We start from the raw sequence: 17,004 nt of genomic DNA on the forward strand, positions 1-17,004 counted from the left end.
AATCACTAAAATGAGTCATCTTGCGTATGCTTACGTGTATGTACATTTCGTATTTATTGATGAATTTACAAAACTAAGTATGCAACATATTACAATCAAAAGATATCGTATCATAAAATATGATAAAATTTGTAATATTTTCAAAATATGAAATAATAAGACATTTTCGCTAGTAGAATATTCTGTTCATGTCATGTACTTGTTAGGACCACCTATGGTAGAAGTCGTGGGCGTGATGGAAAGCTCTCAAAGTGAGATGGCAAGGTCCAAGACGTGGCCAGATTCAAAGAATTCAACAGGCGATGGCGTCATCTCTCTCGATCGAACATACTACCTATTCTTTTTCATTCGTCCAAAATCTTAGCTTTGAGTACGTGCTAATGATTAAAAACAATAATTGTTTATACTACTATACTATGATATACCTATTGATTCTTAAAAATCGTCGAAATTAATAACAGCAGAAAACAAAGAAAATGCCTTGATTCGTTTCAAGGTTTTTAATAAAAAAAATCTTTTATTTTCAGAGATCAGTCGTCTCGTAAAACTTCTCATACGCGAACCATGCTTTAAGGAATTCATCTGCTGCTGACGTCATCTCCGGAGCAAGACTGGAGAACGGAGATCACGTGTCGCTCGAAAACTCAATACTCGCGCGTGTCGCGACCAATCGGCGCCGGAGAAGAAGCACGAATCCTGCACCCGTCTCGGTTCGGCAGCGTCGCTTCAGTCGTGCCGCGACCGTCGAATCGTGAACCTCGTTTTTTACGCTCGCTTATTCTTCCTCGTGTCTTCGAAGAGAAAGAGTGAGAAAGAAAGAAAGAAAGAAAGAAAGAAAGAAAGATAGAAAAAGACAGTCGATCTCTTCATCTTCTTTTACGGGAATCGATTTCGATTCGTAGCAAAAAGCAAAAGAAAAAGAAGAACCGAAAGAGAAATAAAAACTAAAACAAGAAAGAAAAATCTTTGCAACGTCTCTCGTTCTTGTTGGTCCTCCTCGTCGGTGAACGACCTCGACTCGAAGGATCATGGCCAGTCACAGGGCTACCAAATCCGGTTTTGCAGCGGAAGCGCAGAGAAAGGTAACGCCTGATCCACCCACAACTACCTCTCGACCATTTCTACAATCTCCTCTTTGCTAGACACGCCGATTTTCATCCCTGACACAGTCAACCTATATCACACAACCACCCTCTATCATCCCAGCAAGATGTCGATTCGTGACCTACTCACCGAATACTCGTGCGGGCGCGGCTATCGCACACCTTTGCATTATATTCATGTCAACGACGTTATCTCCAGCTATTTTATGGATCGTGTTGTCTTATCTTAAATTTCGTTTTTCAGGGTCCTTTGTTTCGATACGTTGTTATCCGTTAGTACGAGTAATCTTTTAAAACGAGAACTTTTTCGAACGTTCATACAAACAGACTAATAAATCTTCTCTCAATCGTCAATTCTGTTTGCAACGGATAATATTAGAGATATCACGCGTTTAAATCAGTATATTCAACACTTGTTGAACGAAGAAGCGGTAAATTTGAAAGTTCACGAGGCATTTTTTAAATACAGAGAGTTATCGAAAGAATCTCAGTCTTCTTCGTTGACTCTGTAAGATTAGTATTAGTATTAGTAGATATGTTAGAATATGGTATACGTACCACACAAACGGCGACAGCTGCTTGCCGATCGTCTCTTTCGAAGGGGAATTAAAATGAGACCTAGTTGCCGAAGAAGGGAGCGTCCCTCGCAAAACTTGCCGGCCATGGTTACACCTCCTTATTTTCATTCGGTGAGCTTTACGGACTCTTCTTTCCTATGATCAACGATATTAAAGATTCTATCTTTCTTCTTCCTTTTGTCCTTGCTATTACATTACCGTATATAAATATATGAATATATAGCACAGAGATATATAGAACGAATAAAGAAATGAATTGAAATTTATCGAGACGTCTCTTCTCGCGTTAATACAATGTTTTTCAAACACACTTTTTATGATTTATAACCATTGAATTTTTTCTTCGAAATCTGCTATAACTTGGAATAAAGCTTTGAATAAAAATGATTATCAAGTACTTATAAAAGTCTAAAAGTCGTTTAGATATTTATACGCAACAGAGCGTTCGTGCCGTGTCTGTTTATCGAATCACGCAAGTGTCGTGGGTTGTCTCAGAACAGGCTCCGGAAGTCCAAAAATGGAAGCTTATTTTTCTGGATATCCCTTTCGTTCATGAATACGAAGGTTGATTCTGTTTCTGTTCAAAAAAAAAAAAAAAAAAGAAAGAAAGAAAGAAAGAAAGAAAGAGAAAAAAGAAATGAATCTTTTCAACGAGTTAATTTAAAATCTTATTTAGATCTTATAATCGATTTTTCTTTCTCTCTCGTTTCTTTGTCGTTGATTCTAAAATGGCAAAGGAAGGAATTTCTTCTGCGTACTCGTTCCTCTCGCTTTAAATCCCGATCGTTGAACATTCCTGCGGCTTGGGAGTAGAAAGAAAGAACGGTACTGCCGGCACACACGAAAGCTTTTGCCTTTCTTCTCTCGCTGAGAGAAGCTGTTGCTGTTGCTGCTGCTGCTGTTGCCGCTGCCGCTGCTATTTAATAATCACAGCTCGGCTAGCACCGAATATGGGAATACGTCGTCTCTAATACTATCTCTCAAAGCAACGATGACTCACGTTTTATCGTTTTACGTTTAAGTACCGTGTTACTAACTAAAAACCACAAATCTCTGCAACTTCCGAATGAAAAGGATGTTGAGAAAGAATGTAGACTTTATTCTATTATTATTTTTAAATCAAATTAAATTTAATCAAATCCAAAGAAAGATCAAGTTTCCGAAGAGAACTTTTTTATTATGTCGTCTATAATTTTTCTTTTTTTTTTTTTTTTTTTTTTATTGATTAACGATTTGTAACGAATTATTTTATTATAATATATCAAGCTAGTTACATCATATCGCGACATTTCGATTACATTAACTTTCTGACTAAAGTAATGGAATGACTCAAACTAAATTCCTATGTGAGATAAGCATTCTGACACGTTGAAAATAATTCTATTGTACGTACATATACGAGTCTTTGACCCATAAGAAGCATAAAGAAAAATATTATGAAACTTGTGAATAGAAAATATTTTTATTTTTGTTATACTTTTGAAGGAAATGGAAAAAGTTAAAAGAAAGATAAGAAAGAAAATAATAATGGAGTAAACGAATAAACAGAAAAAAAAATTTTAACTCGATTTTATTTAGATCAATATGAATGTCATAGGAAACGATCATTCTTATAGACGAGTATGCTCATTACAAGAGAATACAAGCTTATCGTCTTTGGAATGTGGTTCTCCGGCTCGTTCTTTATACTTTGGAATCACGAGATCGTGAATCTTGCTTGCTCTTGCTTCTACTAGCACACGACGAGATTATAACCGTATGATTTCTGACAACTCCAAATCGTTCTTTATTTTTTTCTTTAATCCTAATCGAATACATGAATTTATTCTTGATCAATGACATGCGATCAGATTTCGAATCAACATTTTTCTAACGTATTCTTATCCAGGTGTTAACAGATTCTAAATCCATAATTAACGTCATTTATATGCAGTGAGTCGTCAAGCATGACTATCTCGAATTATTATCTTGCTCGTTGATTTTCCAGTTCAAAGATCTCTCTCTCTTTCTATCATATATCTATATACGTGTATTATATATCGATTACTTTACGAACAAAACTATGTACTATAATTAATTACGTTAGAAAGTTATATTTATTTTATTCCATATATCTTAACGAGAATTTATTAACGTGATGAATTATTCATAAGAGTTACACCTATGTCTCTTAAAATGACGAATGTACTATATCGTATATATAAAAAGAATTTCTTTTTTAAATCTATTTTCTCTTAATTCTTTGGCAAATAAAAGTATACAATTACGATTCTTGGAATTCTTTTAAATAATTACTTTCTTATGATTTTCTCGAGTGATTTATTTAATTGTCAGGTCTCGGGAACTTTCAAGGACATTCATAATTTTTAATCCGAATTCCAATTATTAATCGAAAATTTATATCTTTTGATAAAGTTTGATCGACTCTTAGGAATTTTTATTATTCATTGAAGGACCTCGATCTTCTTTGTTAAAAATAAACTTAGAAAAGTGAAGAATACCTTGAAATGATCTAAACGCAATCTACATGGAGCTGACCTTATGAGAAAACTTTCTCCATGTCGTGACTCATTCAAGCATAACTTCTTCCTTATGTCATAATATTATGTCGGTCGATAGGTCTCTTGATTCTGATTATTACATTGTTTAGTCGAGTATCATTTATATTTAATAATTACATTTTCTAGATGAATATGGACCAAAATTTCTTATTTAGTTTGTAGTTTTACAATCTAAGCAAACGAAAAAAAGAAAAAAGGAGAATTAATCCGTGAAAAGTCTCGAAAAAGAGTATTTAAATTTTTTAAATCATCTAGGAACTTTATGTATACCTTGTATACACATATCGTTAGTTCCTTTCAAAATTATTCTGATACAAGTTGGTTCTCTGCGAAACGACGACGATCCTTTCACATCGGAAACTGGAATTAAAAAAGAAGGATGAAGAAGGTTGACTCTTGACCTCTACATTGTACGAACCAACCCTACTTGTGACCTTGCATTCTTATAAATCACTCTTTTTAAATTCCCACGACGAGTGAGAAAGAGATCTAACTTTTCACTTTTCATATTTTTCCTTTCTTCTTTTATTTTATCTTTTTTTTTAACAAGAACGAGTTTTATAAAATATAAATTATATCCATAAACATTTTTAATATTTTAAATTAACGACGACCATGAGATAGGTATATCGAATTTACTATCTAAAAATGGCTGACTAGATCTCGGACGGTTTTTTATTCGGATGACATCAACACGATGTTCCCTCTTCTCTCATAATCGACGCAACAATGTATCTACTTACTTATGTATGTATGTATGTATGTATACAGAAATACGTTCTTCGAAGAATCGTGAGAGAAATATTAAAACGAGACAGTCGGGACTCGTTTACAGGATTAGTCAAAAGTTATCCAAGTATAGAAACCAATATTGTCATCAATAATCATTTAAAATTATCATCCAAAACTAATTCATGCATATACAAATCTAACGCAATCATCGAATGTACATATACAAAAAAATTGCAAACCATTCAACATCAGAATTATTTCTAACTAAATAAGATTTTCAAAGGAACTTTCGTCGAAATTGCATTCTACATTTCCAATGTTAAACGCGTATTAATATTTAACCCAACAATGCAATTTTTCATTGAAAATTTCTTGCAAAAAATTATGACAACATTTACTTTTAATAGTATAATGTTTGCAAATAATTTCTACAAAAAATAAATCAAGCATTAAAGGATTAAATGGTTAAAAGAAAAAAAAAAGAAGAAAAAATCACGACAGAAATGAGAACTATGACGTTTTTAGTAAGACAAACACGCGTTTAAATTCTAACTATGTCGAGTATTACGCGTAAGGAGACGTAATTCCTTTAAATCGTATACACAGGACACACTCGTTTAGACTAACCGTATATGGTGGAGATCACACAACTGGACAACCTTCACGTTTACTTACATAGATATATATGTGTGTTTGTATGTGTGTATACATACACATATGCTGTATAAGTCGTACGTATAAGTCGAGTAAGTAGATATTATGCAATCGTTGACCTTACAAAGTGGGTCAACGATTTAGTCTCTTTCGAGATCGTATAAATATCGATTCGAATCCGCTATAAATTCGATCGTCCTTAACCGTACTCCCTTATAAGGCGAATCGTTAAACGAGCCTTTGAAAATTCCTTTAACAGCTGCAAATCCATATTACGTGGTATCATCGAATATCATCCTCGATGAACGATCTACCGAAAAGGAAACTGATCGGTCGTATTTACATTGTTTGTCTTTGAAACTAACAAAGAGAAAGGGAAATAAAATATAAACAAAAGAAAAAAATATATATAGAAGAAATATGATAATCAAATACTATCTACAGGACGGGATAAAAGTTCTCAGATGATTTTAAAAATCAATGAATCTTTTCCGAGATTTCTTAGAATAATTTCCTTTTCAGCTTTTAGAAGGCTTCCCAAGTTTACGATCTGAAGAAAAAGAAGAAAAAAAAAAAAGAAAGAAAGAAAGAAAAAATAACTTAAAAGGAGCTTATTGAAAAGCAACTAATTGATTTTTCAAATCATCGAGAAACTTTTGATTCATCCTATACCATACTATGCTATACGTCAATGAAAGATGATTATTCTGAGTCGAGTCAAGTTGGAATTAAACATTGGAATCTTTTCTTTGTTCGGTAAATCGTATAATAATAATGAATGAATATAAATAAAGACAGAGAAAGAAAAAGTAAGAGAGAGAGAGAGAGAGAGAGAGAGAGAGAGAGAGAGAGAGAGAGAGAGAGAGAGATCATAAGGCTATCGCTAAGTTGTCGAGGTTCTTTCTCGTTCAAAATGGTCGATAAATTAATTGATCAAGGCAGAGAGATATCTTCTGAGAAGCCTTCGACTGTTCTCTTCTCAAAAATGATGTCGAGTAAAGGAAGAAACGAGTAAGGGTCGATCCGTCTCGCTCTTTATCGTCGACATATAAAGTTGCCTTTTCTCCCTCTTTCTCTCTCTCTCTCTCTCTCTCTCTCTCTCTCTCTCTCTCTCTCTCTCTCTCTCTCTTTCTGACCTGATTTTCATGGCCGTGAACGTGCGAACGTGTCATTAAGCCGATCGTCATCGTGCCGTGACCGTGAGACACACGTGGGGAGTCACGCATGGTAATCCTTTAATTATCAGTACTTGCCCTCGGGTGCACTTTTAACGCGAATGCAACTTCATTCTCACTCTTATATTAGTAAAACGAACCAATCTCTGCTTTTCTCAAGTTTTATTTATAAACGCGAGTTCTAATAGCATATTCAAATATACACTTTCGATTTTTTTTTTTTCCTTTTTTCCTTTTCTCTCTCTCTTTTTTTTCGTCTTCTACGACTAGTCTTTTTTCTATCATTGCTTTTGAATAATCATTCATTTATTACAAATATTATTATCTATTTGTTTTGTTAATCAAATTGATATTATCTATTTAGTTAAAATTCGATAATTTTTTTTTAAAGAAATTTAATTATATATATATATATATATATATATATATATATATATATATATATATATTATCTTTAATTTTTTTTTAACTTAATGAGTTTTATGAATATATTGAATTAAAATTATTATAATTTTGATAATCTTATTTTTCGCGTTTTGAATATGTGTAATACATATAACGATCTAATCATATATCGAAGAATATCGCAATGTCTCGATAAATTGTTATTATAAAGCATAACGACAGAGATATATTCGTGATAAGATAGATAAGGCTTAGCGAATCATGAAAATATTTCTTAGCACACATTTACACGTACATTAACACTGCGCCACTGTAAGTCGATATCTCGATATACTTAGGAACAATAAAATAATGTTTGAAGTAATCGATCAAAGTAATCATTTATTACACGACCGTTTCCTTTTTACTTTCACGAAAAATATGATATTAAATAAGCTCATTTATGATCCTTGATAAGATTTTTCTTTTTACATTTTTCTTCTTCCTCGAAACGAACGATTTGATGATCGGGATTTTTATCAAGATAAAAGACTGCGTTTATCATTTTTTCTTTCTTTCTTTTTTATCTTTTTTTACATTTCAACGAATTGCCTTTGATGAATGGAATTTTCTATACAAAACGTATATCGTTACCAACATTTATCTATATTTATTTATTAAGAACATTTGTCACTATTAACACTACTTATATTATTCTTATTATTATTACTATAGATTTTATTTATAGAAATACACGAATAAAATTAAATTTTTTATATTGAACGTTCATTTTTAGAAACATTTTTATACCATTTAATGGCATTTCTTATCACTTTCTTAATCATCATTCCATTATTATTATTATTATTATTTATATTACTAGTATTGCGGAATTTGTTCGCTTGAAAATTTCGTGCTGAACACATAGAGGTGCTATCGCTGACGTAGCACAGCATGAGAGCGGACTGTCCCATACTAGAAATCGCTCAACGGTTTCGCGGTTACCGGTAGAAAATAATTGGCTGCTAATATCTTTATGTTAGAGAAAAGTTACATACGTGGAAAAAAAAAATTAATTCGTCATTTTATCGTTAATTTATTTGCGAGTAAGAAAATTGTGAATCTTCTTTTCAGTTTCGCTCGAAATTAATTTTCTTCTTCTCTCTTCTCTAAATTCTTTTCATTTTCTTTTTTTTTTCTTTTTCCTCTTTTCTGTACTTATATCTCCCTTCGTGGAAGGTTTCACTATATACATACATACATATCTACCTACATATACACACACACACACACACACACACACACACACACACACAAACGATCTCTGATGTTTAGAAAGTTCAGCTAACGGAAATGTATACCTGCCTACCTTTTTCTACCTGCATCAGGTACCGGAAAAAAGATAAAATTTTTAGCGGGAAATTTGAATTCTTATCGTCTCGTTTCTAATCGATTTATTAAGTACAACGCAACATAACATTCTTCTGAAACATCGTCGATATCGACGTTATAACGGTTACAGCGAGTTTCTGACGAAAGGTTACAGTAGTTGTTCCTATTCCGTACTCACGATACAAGCGTGCAAATCTATCGATTAGATAAACCTTTATCCAATGACATCATGCGTATAAACGGGGACACACGTCAAAACTCTTATCGTCGCAATTCTTTAAAAATATCATTGCTTATATTCTAAAGAAAAAATAAGGGCGAAGAGAAAAAATTGCAGGAAAAGAAAATGATTTGATCGTGCTAAAGTGATTTCAAATCGGATTAAAAACACGAGAATTATCGCTATTATTTGTTTTCATCATTTTCCAAGAGAAGTATAATACATATTTTGTCACTGATACGTTACCAGTAAGCCGTTCTTTTTTCCGTGTTAATAAAATTATCGTAGACTTACTTAATATCTAAATATAGACATGATCGTGTCCTACACTATGACAACTGCTGTAGTATCGCTACGATAGCATGCTCGAAAAAGGGAGAAAAACGAGGAATGAGTCAATGGATTGTTTAGTTATGAACTACATAAATTTATGTTTCGTTATGTATACCTAACAATAAAAAAATGTTTATACGTTTAACGTGAGTTAAATTTTAACGACGAATTATGGAGAGTCGATTTAACGTTTTTTTTTCGATGAATTTTTTAAATAGAAAAAAAACCACTCTCTAGACTTAGGTATACTTATTACCTTCCTGAGAATAAATCGTTTGGTTGGACGCTTATGACTAATAATTTTCCTTCTACGAAGAAGCTTGTTCGAACATAAAAGGACGATTTTTATCTTATCCTTTTTCTTGTCTATTTCTTTTTCTTCTTCTTCTTCTTCTTCTTCTTCTGAGTTCTGAACGACGTCTCAGGTAAAAGTGAATAAAGCGGAGAATGAGAATGCTTCGTATAAGATTTATGTTCTGCCATTGCTCCTTCCTCGAGTACCAAGATCAACTAAACGAAAAAGATTGTTGTCCTTAAACCAGATCCTTCCCTCTCTCCCCTCCTTCTTTCCTTCTCTCTCTCTCTCTCTCTCTCTCTCTCTCTTTTCCTCTGATAATGTGAACCTAAATAATACAGTAACGTAACGTATAAATTCTCGTCATCTTCTGTTTACATTTCTTCGATTACTTATATCTATATATATATGTTAATATAAGGCATATGATACGTTCGTGCGTAAGAACTTTTGTTACGTTCGTTTTGAAGAACAATGATATAAACATATATCTTATAAATCTTCGTTTTCATACATATATAATTATTCATATAACTATCAATTATTAATTCAATTATAATCAACTTAAAATTCACATGAAACTTGGACACACTGGTAACTATTTATATTCGTGAAACATCCTTTTCTTTTATATAACATATAGATTTAAGAAGATTAGAAAATAAACTTTTTACATCGAATATATATTACAACGAGTATGTATACACGCATACACATATATTCTATAGTACTCTATAGTACTCTGTATACACATATCGTACTACAGAAAATATGACAATGAATCGTCTTATATCTTCTTACTTACGGGTAAAAAAAAAGAAGAAGAAGAAGAAGAATAAAAAAAATGATCAATTACAAAAGGAAGGTCAACTCGTCGTGTTTACTTTGCAAGACGATTTCTTTCTCTCTCTTTCTCTTCAGGGTAATGAAGTCAAGGTTCTTAGAGCGATAAAGTAAAAGCGCAAAAGCACGTTTTACGAGGTTCGTTCGTTAGATGCAGAAAATTTCCATCGTTGGTTAGAGCAGGCCAAATGCGAAAACATTTTTACAGGAGGAGGCAGGAGCAGATGGGTAAATGGAATGATGGTATGTTGTTCTAACGTTCGAGTCGCGATCGGGATTCGCGACTAGTTTGAGACGCGTGAAGTGCATCGGGATGCATAAATTGCATACGGATAGAAAGAGAAAGAGAAAGAGAGAAGGAGAGAGGAGAAAGAGACCGTATGTCTAACGGAATATATGCATACATCGTGGAGAGATGAATGCGGGGCGTCGGTCCAACTTTGGATGCCATTCCTTTTTGGGTAAACGATGAAGTTCAATCGTTTCAATCGTCACACATCGATTCTTTCCTTTTTTGTTGCGCCATGTCCATTCTAAGAATTTAAAGATCTGTCTATTACTTTTTTTCACCACTTTGATAAACATATAAAGAATTGATGATTTCATCAATCTCGAATCCGTTCAAAAAATTTTCAAATACTTTTCTTTTCTTTCTTTTTTTTTTTTTTTTTTCTCTTGAAAATTTATAATTCGTGTTAAACGTACGTACGAAGTTCATTTTTATTCTCGTTTATATCTGTATATTCTTTAAGAATCTTTAGATACACATGAGGTATACGCATTGTATCGGTTTTAAGATCTTTCTAAATCTTTTCATTCATGAACGTATCAAGTTAGTGATTTTTATTGTACTTCTTTTTACATATATATGTACGTTGTTTAAGAGAGAACAAACGTTTAGGTACTTAGGTACATACGTTGTATCGTTAAAAACGTAATGAGATCCTCCGGACGTGAATTGACTCGAATAAATCTTCTCTTCGAACGCTACGCGTTGCATATACTTATGGAGATGATCCATACGTACCAGCGGAGGAACAACGAACTGGTGTTCAAACGAGTTAGGTCAGTGACTCCAGCAGTAACGCTCGTGTCGCAGAACCCTACAGGATGCGTTACTTAGAACAGTGGAACCTCGTATAATTAATAACTTGATAGGAATAGATAAAGAAGTCGTTGCTTGATTTAATGAAAAGAAAAAAAAAAAAAACAAGAAAAAGAATAATATTCATCTTACGCTAAAAAATAAAAAAGGACAATCTTGAAAATTTCTTTCTTTTCTTTTTTTTTTACAGATCAATAGCAAATACAGTGAAGAACTAGCTCAAGAATGTTTGGAGTGGATTAAAACGATCACTGGTGAGGACATAAATATCAATGGCGATATGGATAGTTTCTATGAGGTTCTGAAAGATGGTGTACTTCTCTGCAGGTTTGTTTCAATCTACGATATATTTATCAAATGAAACGTTACTCGTGTTTTCTAACATTGCAATATCCATTTCATCTTTCCATATGTTTCCAGGTTGGTAAATGATATTAAGGAAGGATCCGTAAAGAAGATCAATAAAACGACTTTGGCTTTCAAGTGTATGGAAAATATAAATGCATTTCTTGAAGCTGCACGAGCATTAGGTGTCCCACCTCAGGAAACCTTCCAAACTGTTGATCTTTGGGAACGACAAAATTTGAACTCTGTTGTCATTTGCTTACAATCTCTTGGAAGAAAGGTATTTCCTTTTTCTTTCATTTCGTTTTTATTATTTTTTTTTTATTTTTATTTTTATCCTTCATTAATAATTTCTTATCTCTTAGGCGGGTAACTATGGCAAGCCAAGTATCGGACCAAAAGAAGCGGACAAAAATGTCCGTAATTTCACCGAGGAACAACTTAGAGCTGGTCAAGGTGTTATAAGTCTACAATATGGTAGCAATAAGGGTGCCAATCAAAGTGGCATTAATTTTGGAAACACCAGACATATGTAAACCGTAGATTAACATGGAACAAATTCTTCCATGAGAACGCAGTATAATTTTATTTTATTTTATTTTACTTCCATAAGTACTCAAGCTATAGGCGTACTCTATCGCATAACTTTCTTCTTCAGCGGGCCAAATTTGATCTATGCGTAAGATATATATATATATATATATATATTTAAAATATATACATATATATATTATGCATATAATAGGAATAAGCAAAGAGAAAAAATAAATAAACATACTGTAAAAGTCCATTTACGCGTGCGTTGAATATCGAAATGAGTATCGGTATGTTGTAAATTTTAATCTACCTGTCCTGGTAATAATACAATAAAAACAGATAAAAAACCGAACGTTTTAAACGATTAACTATTACTGTGCAAGTATATAGCTCTCTGGACTAAACAAGTAGAATGTATACTTGTTAAATCAAGAACAAAGACATATGCTACGTGTGGATTTTTATATTGGACAGTGTAGAAAAATAATTGTTATGTATTACAAGTATATTATAATACAGAACCATTATTGCAAAGTTACTCTGTTACTGTTACGTTAAAAACTCGTACGTGTTACAACGTAATCATATTATATTACAAGTTCATGTTGCACGTGAGATATTGATGATTATAATAATCATTATATATAATAATATACGATATATAATTATATTAAGTATTTTGTACAAATATTTTTGATGGTTATAAGAAAAAATTTTTCATGATGTAACTAAAATATCAGCAAATAAATGATAAATCAGTAAATAAATTTTTATTTCAGTATAAAGTTTATAGATACCTTGCTATATCTAACTAATTAAAATGGTTTAATTTTTATAGAGTCGTTTACTTTATTATAAAGCTATGTACATAAGATAATAAGATTATAAAACCTAATCAGATTGTGAAGAAGGATAGTATACCATTTCGCGGCTAAATTGTAATTTCTGATGTTTTTTTCTCTGTTTTTCTGCAATCTCCATTAATTTTATAACATCTTTCCTAAAATATCAAAATAGTATTTGCAGTATGAAATAATATAAACACAGATAGTACGTATTTTATTTCAAAAAAATTATGAAGTATTTACCTATATATAGGAGGTAATAATTCCTCATGTAATGTACATTCAATGGGCTGAATGTTTTCTTCTTTATATATTCTATTTCTAAGGATATCGACATCTCGATTATATTCATCGATAAGATCCATTACTCTTGATGGAGGTACATCAAAACGGTATAAAAAATGACTAAAATGGAATTGGTATATATAATTATTTATAAGATCCTTGAGGAAAGCGATAAAGCTAGAATATATTTTTATATTTTATAAGATTTACTTTGCTTGCCAATAAGTTTTTCCTCTAAAGCTGAGTTTGCATGGAAGTTGTTTTATACCTAAATTTTCTATTTTTCTAATAATCCCACCATTATCAAAAATTGCAGTTGCTGCTCTTTTTAAAACGTTAAAGGTTTCTGGCTACAATTCATTTAAGTTTATTAACAAAAATATTTATTAAAAAGTTAATTTTAAATAAAGTTTAATCTATTATTAAATAAACATAATACTAGTATAGAAATCTTTCAAGATTACGAAAGAACATTTTAACCTATCTTTCTACTTACATCTTACATAAAAGTAAATATAAGATAAACTGCAATGTGTTACCTTATCCATCACACGAAGAAGTAAAGGCATTTCGTATGTCGGCATATTTAAAAATTATTTATTTAAATATTGAGATTTATTTAGAAAATCATGCCACTGTAATAACGTTAGTTTAACTATAACACCATGAACTATAAAAAATAAATGAAAGTTAACATTATCAGTATCGGTAGGTAAGTTAGATTTATGATATAAGAAGAGACCTTCTTTCTCGACACATATATTTTACTTACTTTTTGCATTTATAGTACGTGATTGTTTTATGCATCGATTGCAAAGTAGATAAAATTATATCCGACATAACTAATATTATTTATGTCAAATTAAATAGATTAATAAAAAAATTAATTAGTTATATTTGACATTATATATTTATTTGATTGTGTCATGTTAATATTTCACATTTACCGAAACGAAAGAATTTTAATTTATAAAAATCTAATCGACGAAACTTTTAGAATGTAATAAAGTTTTAGAAAAATAACAATCATGTACTATACTCATGTTTCGTGCAATCTTCCGTTCGTATTACGTTTCATTGATCATTCATAGTTCGTATTCGATCACTTACGGACACATTTAGGTTATACATTTACAGTATTAGAATGTTTGTGTCAAAAGTTATGCGTAATACCGTCAATAAAAATATTATCTTTTCTCGTTTTTTGAAAGAAAGACGAAAATTATATTCTTGTTCTACGGACAAAGTTAATTCTGCAATTTCATCGAATATTTTGCAATATTCTAGCGACAGTCCTTCCAAGTGTTGGAATTGTAATTTTGCATACAAATCAGAATTATTTTGTTCGCAATGTAAGACTCTCCAAGAAATGCCAGAGAATTTGAATTACTTTGATATTCTTGGTATCAAACTCAATTATAATGTTAATAATCAAGAACTTCATGAAAAATATAGACAGTTGCAAAGTATGTTGCATCCTGATAAATTTGGTAATAGAAAGGAGGTAAGTGTTTTAATTGTTATAAGAAATTTTATGTCGTCTTAAAAATATGTATCATTAAAAATATATAACATAAATCTAGTTTAGACAATGATAATATTATATAACTAAACTAATTTATCGTTTGTTTTATATACTGTTAGAAAGAAAAGCAAATTTCAGAATCATTATCCTCTTTATTAAATAAAGCCTATAGTACACTAACGCATCCATTGAAAAGAGGATTATACATGCTTCAACTAAAAGGTATATCAATTCCTGAAGGAACCACAAGTGTAAATCCTGAATTTTTAATGGAAATTATGGAAAGAAATGAGGAAATAGAATCAGCTTCGAATGATAAGGAAGAAGTAATTCGATTAATGCAAGAAAACAAAATGATACTACATAAACTTTCCAAGTAATAATTGTTTCTTTTTGATCTTATAAATAATTATAACTATACTTTATTTAAAATTATTGAGATATCTGTTTCTCTAGGAAAGTAGCAGATGCTTTTTCTAATAATGACACGGAACAAGCGAAAGAAGTTCTCATGAAAATGAAATATTATAGCAGTATTGAAAGTAGATTAAAAGCACTAAAACAAGATTTAGGTATTGTAGATTAAATTTACTTAAATTTACATGACAAATGTATAATTTATGAAATATATGTGTGTGTATATGTTTGTATATATACATATATACACATCATATATACATTTATATATATATATATATGTATATGAACTCCGATGTATAAATAGCAAAATTTATATACGATATAGATGTAAAATCTATTTTGTTAAATGTTCTGTGATTACTTGTTGTCTTATTTACATAATATATACAGTGTTAAAGAAAAAATAGGAATTGTGTTACATTATAAAATAATATTGTATGTAAATCTTATTTTATGATTCTTGATTATCTATCTTCCACTGCTCAATCCACTGACATATTCTATTTACATTATCTACAACATGATCCATAGTATTACTCGTCAATTCATGAACTATTTCTGTTCTATATGAAGCTTTAGCTTCTTCTAAAATAGTTTGAAATATTTCACAATCAATGTTGTCCTCTAATTTTTTCCCTGTATATCCTCGTTCCACTAAACGATCATATAAAATTGTATTATCAGTTCTTAAGACAAAAACAATATCAAACCACCTTTCTGGAAAAAAATCTGCACCATGATAATCCACTATTTTTCCACCTTCGTTCATAACGTTTTCCATTACATCAAGCAACTATAAAAAAAAAAAATAATAATAATAATAATAATAATATTATCAATAAAAGTTATTTATTGCATATAAATTGATTTAATAAATCATGAAAAAATACCTTATCTTCATCCAAGATTGGACATTGATATACTTCATCATATTCTTCTAAGCATTCATGTTCAATAGCTAACTTGCTAACATCTAACCAAACTAGTCCTGTCTTTTCTGACAACATACGGCACATTAAACTTTTACCAACACCTGGTGTACCTAAAAAAGACTTGCAACATCACCAAATGTTTCTAATAATAACTAAATAAACAAAGAGATGTATACAAATCTCACCGAATTGAATTTTATGAGAAATATCGTATCTGTATTATTGAATAAAACATTTGTAGAAATATATGATAAATTAATCAAAATTACCTGTCACCAAAATGTTTGGCTCTTTATTGTTAGTTTTAATCATTTTATGAAGATTTATATATAAACGATTGTGCTAATAATAAAAATAAACTCGAAACACGTGTACTTTCGATCAACGAAAAAATTGTTTGGCATATATCAAAGCTTAGGACTAAAGCATTTAGTATTCTCTGTGGATAATATAGTATATCTACATCTAGACCTACAACTTTATAGAATATTTCGTGCATACAAAACTGAATTATCGATAGTGTAAAATCAATATCGATGCTGGTCGATAAATTACATACATTCTACGATAAAAATGACGATTTTTTTTACCATGTTTTTTTTTATCTTAATAATTAATTATTATTGATTAATGTATATGCATTAGAAAGACGAATTAGTTTTATTGTCAATATACAAATTATTATAAATACGAAGGATCAAGTTTATATCTACATTTAAATTTTAGCGGGTATAATGGCG

At 30.9% G+C, this 17,004-nt stretch overlaps 4 protein-coding genes and 1 long non-coding RNA gene across 5 annotated transcripts; 2 read left to right on the top strand and 3 right to left on the bottom strand.

Annotated features, from left to right (window-relative positions):
- Positions 1-35: 35 nt before the first annotated feature.
- Positions 36-2,592, bottom strand: LOC122634317. The gene is made up of 2 exons (XR_006328360.1): positions 2,440-2,592; positions 36-1,816 (listed from the first exon to the last, which is right to left on the bottom strand). It is a non-coding gene; the product is annotated as an uncharacterized LOC122634317 (long non-coding RNA).
- LOC122634314 (myophilin) lies at positions 721-12,778 on the top strand. The gene is made up of 4 exons (XM_043823129.1): positions 721-1,082; positions 11,566-11,702; positions 11,796-12,000; positions 12,086-12,778. Exons 1-4 carry the CDS (start codon positions 1,029-1,031, stop codon positions 12,254-12,256), a joined length of 567 nt encoding a protein of 188 aa, XP_043679064.1. The 5' UTR covers positions 721-1,028; the 3' UTR covers positions 12,257-12,778.
- A 223-nt stretch (positions 12,779-13,001) lies between these two features.
- Positions 13,002-14,063, bottom strand: LOC122634316 (probable 28S ribosomal protein S6, mitochondrial). The gene is made up of 4 exons (XM_043823131.1): positions 13,927-14,063; positions 13,598-13,737; positions 13,346-13,507; positions 13,002-13,257 (listed from the first exon to the last, which is right to left on the bottom strand). The coding sequence occupies exons 1-4, from the start codon at positions 13,969-13,971 to the stop codon at positions 13,149-13,151; spliced, it is 456 nt and encodes a 151-aa protein (XP_043679066.1). The 5' UTR covers positions 13,972-14,063; the 3' UTR covers positions 13,002-13,148.
- Positions 14,064-14,213: 150 nt separating this feature from the next.
- LOC122634312 (iron-sulfur cluster co-chaperone protein HscB) lies at positions 14,214-15,508 on the top strand. Its single transcript, XM_043823127.1, has 3 exons — positions 14,214-14,891; positions 15,032-15,288; positions 15,369-15,508. The coding sequence occupies exons 1-3, from the start codon at positions 14,532-14,534 to the stop codon at positions 15,496-15,498; spliced, it is 747 nt and encodes a 248-aa protein (XP_043679062.1). The 5' UTR covers positions 14,214-14,531; the 3' UTR covers positions 15,499-15,508.
- Positions 15,509-15,681: 173 nt separating this feature from the next.
- Positions 15,682-16,694, bottom strand: LOC122634315 (adenylate kinase isoenzyme 6). The gene is made up of 3 exons (XM_043823130.1): positions 16,534-16,694; positions 16,223-16,374; positions 15,682-16,125 (listed from the first exon to the last, which is right to left on the bottom strand). The coding sequence occupies exons 1-3, from the start codon at positions 16,574-16,576 to the stop codon at positions 15,784-15,786; spliced, it is 537 nt and encodes a 178-aa protein (XP_043679065.1). The 5' UTR covers positions 16,577-16,694; the 3' UTR covers positions 15,682-15,783.
- Positions 16,695-17,004: the final 310 nt, after the last annotated feature.

Source organism: Vespula pensylvanica, chromosome 14 (assembly GCF_014466175.1).
Source record: "Vespula pensylvanica isolate Volc-1 chromosome 14, ASM1446617v1, whole genome shotgun sequence".
Taxonomy (NCBI): domain Eukaryota; kingdom Metazoa; phylum Arthropoda; class Insecta; order Hymenoptera; family Vespidae; genus Vespula; species Vespula pensylvanica.